This window comes from Rhinopithecus bieti, unplaced genomic scaffold, assembly GCF_001698545.2.
Source record: "Rhinopithecus bieti isolate Rb0 unplaced genomic scaffold, ASM169854v2 scaffold_12155, whole genome shotgun sequence".
Lineage (NCBI taxonomy): Eukaryota > Metazoa > Chordata > Mammalia > Primates > Cercopithecidae > Rhinopithecus > Rhinopithecus bieti.
Window position 1 is genome coordinate 1,195,276 of NW_016807423.1, and position 5,174 is coordinate 1,200,449.

Sequence of the window (5,174 nt, forward strand, 5' to 3'; positions counted from 1 at the left end):
TTTTTTTTTTTGAGACGGAGTCTCGCTCTGTCGCCCATGCTGGAATGCAGTGGTGCAATCTCGGCTCACTGCAACCTCCGCCTCCTGGGTTCACGCCATTCTCCTGCCTCAGCCTCCCAAGTAGCTGGGACTACAGGTGCCCACCACCACGCCCAGCTAATTTTTTTTGTATTTTTAGTAGATGGGGTTTCACTGTGTTAGTCAGGATGGTCTTGATCTCCTGACCTCGTGATCCACCTGCCTCGGCCTCCCAAAGTGCTGAGATTACAGGTGTGAGCCACTGTGCCTGGAATTCTGTATTTAACTTTTTGAGATATATATTGTTATTAACTTTTTCTTTTTTTGCTTTTTACTTATGTAAAACACTTTATTTTATTTATTTATTTATTTGAGATGGAGCGCCCAGGCTGGAGTGTAGTGGCGTGATCTCGGCTCACTGCAAGCTCCGCCTCCCAGGTTCACATAATTCTCCTGCCTCAGCCTCCTGAGTAGCTGGGACTACAGGTACCCACCACCACGCCTGGCTAATTTTTTTTGTATTTTTGGTAGAGACGGGATTTCACCATGTTAGCCAGGATGGTCTCGATCTCCTGACCTCGTGATCTGCCTGCCTCGGCCTCCCAAAGTGCTGGGATTACAGGCGTGAGCCACTGCGCCCGGCCTATTTATTTATTTTTTGAGATGGAATCTCGCTCTGTTGCCCAGGCTGGAGTGCAGTGGTGCGTTGTCGACTCACTGCAACCTCTGCCTCCTGGATTCAAGTGATGTCTCAGCCTCCCGAGTAGCTGGGATTACAGGCATGCGCCACCACGCCCAGCTAATTTTTGTATTTTTAGTAGAGATCGGGTTTCACCATGTTGGCCAGGCTGGTCTCAAACTCCTGAACTCAGGTGATCTGCCTGCCTTGGCCTCCCAAAGTGCTGGGATTACAGGGTGAGCCACCACACCCGGCCCTTTTATTTTTATTTTTATTTTTTGAAATGGAGTCTCACTCTGTCACCCAGGCTAGAGGGCAGTGGCACACAGCAACCTCCACCTCCCGGGTTCAAGTGATTCTCCTGCCTCAGCCTCCCAAGTAGTTGGAATTACAGGCATAGACCACCATGCCTGGCCAATTTTGTTGTTGTTTGTTTGTTTTTGTTTTTGTTTTTGTTTTGAGACAGAGTCTCGTTCTGTCGCCAGGCTGTAGTGCAGTGGTGCGATCTCCGCTCACTGCAACCTCTGCCTTTCAAGTTCAAGTGATTCTCCTGCCTCAGCCTCCTGAGTAGCTAGGATTACAGAAGCGCACCAACATGCCTGGCTAATTTTTCTATTTTTAGTAGAGACGGGGTTTCACCATGTTGGTCAGGCTGGTCAGGCTGGTCTAGAACTCCTGACCTCATGATCCACCCACCTTGGCCTCCCCAAGTGCTGGGATTACAGGCGTGAGGCACCGCGCCCAGCCAGATTTCTTCTTTCAAGAAGTAACTTTTTAGATCTTTAGTTCATTTAAAAAATTGTCTATTTTGTTGATTTGTAGGTGCATCAGGGTTCCCAAGACCACTCTCAGGTTTAGTGATTTGCTAAAAGGACTTACAAGATTTAGCATGTAATTGTATCCACAGCTAAGATTTATTATAGTGAAATGTACAAAACAAAATCAGCAAAAAGAAAAGGCACATGTGATGAAGTTTGGAAAGAACCAGTTGACAGCTTTCCAGAGTCCTCACTCAGTACAGTCACACATGACATGCTTAATTCCTCAGCAATTAGTAGTGACAACATGTGGGAAGTATTGTCTACCAGGGAAGCTCATTAGAGACATAGTGCCCAAGGTTTTTGCAGGCAGCTGATCACATAACCTCTTTCTTCCTAGCACATACCAAAATCCCAGACCCTCAAAAGAAAAGCGTATATTCAGCATAAATCACATTGTTTGTACAGTTCAAGCACAGTAAGCCACTCTTAACCATTTTGGGAAAATTTTGTATCAGTGGAGGGAACTGTCAACCAGCCATATTCCCAGATTCCAGCAAAGGATCAACCTTCCAAGTAGGCCTTTCTTTTCTTTTCTTTTCTTTTTTTTTTTTTTTTTGAGACGGAGTCTCGTTCTGTCGCCCAGGCTGGAGTGCGGTGGCGCTGTCTCCGCTCACTGCAAGCTCCACCTCCTGGGTTCACGCCATTCTCCTGCCTCAGCCTCCCGAGTAGCTGGGACTACAGGCGCCCACCACTATGCCTGGCTAATTTTTTGTATTTTTGGTAGAGATGGGGTTTCACAGTGTTAGCCAGGATGGTCTCGATCTCCTGACCTTGTGATCTGCCCACCTCAGCCTCCCAAAGTGCTGGGATTACAGGCGTGAGCCATCGTGCCTGGCCCCCAAATAGGCCTTTCTAAGGACAGGCATTTTTAGGCCTGCTATGTTAACTGTTTTCTGTACAATAGGAATTTTGTTTATATTCAGTATTCTAGGCCCTCATAAAGTCATATGTGCTATAAATATCTTCTCCTACTCTGCTGCTTCATCTTTTACTCTCTTTATGGGATCCTTTGATGAACAGATATTTTTAATTTTAGTGTAGTCAAATCTCTTATTTTTTTCCCTGTATGGTTAATGTTCTTGCATCTTATTTAAGACATCTTTCCCTACTCCAACATCATAAGGACCTATACCTTCATTGTTTTATACCGTTTTATAGTTTTTCCATTCACATTTATGTCAGTAATCTACCTGGAATTTAGTTTTTATGGATAATATGCAATAAGGCATTAGTTTCATTTTCCTTCCGATGTATAATCCATTATCCTAGCATGAAAGATTGTTGTTTCCCCACTGCTCTGTAGTGCTAACTCTGTCTTCTATCAAGCAATCATATATGTATGTCTCTGTTCCTAGAATTTCTTTTCTGTTTCATTAGTCTCTGTCTATCCCTGTTTAAATTACTATGGCTTTGTTATATGTCTTGATATATGATGGGACTGTTTCTTCTTATTCTTTTCTGAGAATGCGTGGCTCTTCTAGGCTCTTTGTACTTCCATATAAATTTTAGAATCAGTTTGTCAAATCTGTTAAAAAATGGATTTTTTTGATTGGGAATACATTAAATCTATAAATCAATATGGGGATAACTATCATCTTTACATTGACTCTTTTTTTAAATAGGAAAATCTTCATGATACATTGACTCTTATAATTCATGAACATTATTCATTTCTTCATTTATTTAGATGTTCCATAATTTAAAACTTTAAGTAAAATTTATAAATGTTATCCATAGAGGCCTTGCATAATCTTTGGTTAGATTTACTCCTAAATATCTTATTTAAAAATTCTAAATTAGCTGGACATGGTGGCACATGCTTATAGTTCTAGCTACTTGGGAGGCTGAGGCAGGAGGATCATTTGAGTCCAGGAGTTCAAAGCTTCAGTGAGCGATGATTGTGCCACTGCACTCTAGCCAGACTCTGTCTCTAAAAATAAATAAATAAATAAATATCAAAAAAAAGAAAATTTGGGTATCTTTTTAAAATTTTTTCATTTTTAGGCTGGGTGCAGTGGCTCATGCCTGTAATCCTAGCACTTTGGGAGGCCGAGGCGGGTGGATCACAAGGTCAAGAGATGGAGACCATCCTGGCTAACACGGTGAAACCCTGTCTCTACTAAAAATACAAAAAATTAGCCAGGTGAGGTGGCGGGCGCCTGTAGTCCCAGCTACTCGGGAGGCTGAGCAGGAGAATGGTGTGAACCCAGGAGGCGGAGCTTGCAGTGAGCCGAGATTGTACCACTGCACTCCAGCCTGGGCAACAGAGCGAGACTCCGTCTCAAAAAAAAAAAAAAAAAAATTCATTTTCTGTTTGTTGTTAGAAAAGGATTACATTAAAACTCAAATTGTACTAGGGCCAGCCACCCAGACTACTATGTGAAAAAAAATATAGAGGTGTTAAAATGCAAATGGCATCCTAAAACATTACATGGATTGTTTGAGTGATAGAAATAGATAATAGGAAAATTGTGCCTGTTTCATAAGTGGGCTTTAATAAATGACAGTGTTCCAGATTCAAAATAATGCTTGACAGGCAAATGAAAGTTAATGAATAGTATAAAATCAGACATAATGGTTGAATTTTTGACAATAGGGAATACTACTGAATATTGTATTATGGTGCTAGTCTATTAGCATTGCTAAACTTTCTAATATATGTCTCTTTTATTTAACTCAGGTGAAAAGGATTCAATGATTTTTGATTGTACTGAATGCTATGATCCAGTTACTAAACAGTGGACAACTGTAGCTTCGATGAATCATCCTCGCTGTGGCTTAGGCGTGTGTGTGTGTTATGGGGCTATCTATGCTTTGGGTAATTATGCTGTTCAGTTTAAAGATAGCTAATATTATTTATGTATTCATTTTTTAATTTTCATTTTTGTGGATATGTAATAGGTATATATGTTTATGGGGCACATGAGATATAGGCACATAATGTGTAATAATCACATCACGTAAAATGGGATATCCATTTCCTCAAGTATTTATCCTTTGTGTTATAAACAATCCAGTTATACTCTTCTAGTTATTTTTAAATGTACAATTAAATTATTATTGACTATAGTCACCCTATTGCGCTATCAAATACTAGGTCTTATTCATTCTTCCTTTTTTTTTTTCGTATTCATTAACCATGCCCACCTCCTCCCTCCCAACCCCCACTACACTACCCTTCCCAGCCTCTAGTAACCATCCTTCTGCTCTCTGTCTCCATGAGTTCAATTGTTTTGATTTTTAGATTCCACAAAGAAGTGAGAATATGAAATGTTTGTAAAGATAGCTAATATTATTTAAATTATTGGGTTCTGATGACTTTAGAGATGTTCTTTTCCTCTTTTCAGCTCTTTACATTCTTTTTTTAAAAACCAACTGGCGGCCGGGCGCGGTGGCTCAAGCCTGTAATCCCAGCACTTTGGGAGGCCGAGACAGGCAGATCACGAGGTCAGGAGATCGAGATCATCCTGGCTAACATGGTGAAACCCCGTCTCTACTAAAAAAATACAAAAAACTAGCCGGGCGAGGTGGCGGGCGCCTGTAGTCACAGCTACTCAGGAGGCTGAGGCAGGAGAATGGCGTGAACCCGGGAGGCAGAGCTTGCAGTGAGCCAAGATCCGGCCACTGCACTCCAGCCTGGGCGACAGAGCGAGACT

The 5,174-nt window shown here is 41.7% G+C and overlaps 1 protein-coding gene across 1 annotated transcript in view; it reads left to right on the top strand.

The window, feature by feature from the left end:
* IPP (intracisternal A particle-promoted polypeptide) overlaps nucleotides 1–5,174 on the top strand; it is a gene marked incomplete at its 3' end in the record, with an annotated part of 42,806 nt that overhangs the window by 21,498 nt on the left and 16,134 nt on the right. The window contains exon 6 of the mRNA XM_017881777.1: nucleotides 4,199–4,336. Coding sequence (XP_017737266.1) covers nucleotides 4,199–4,336 — 138 coding nt within the window. The remainder of the gene's footprint in view (nucleotides 1–4,198; nucleotides 4,337–5,174) is intronic.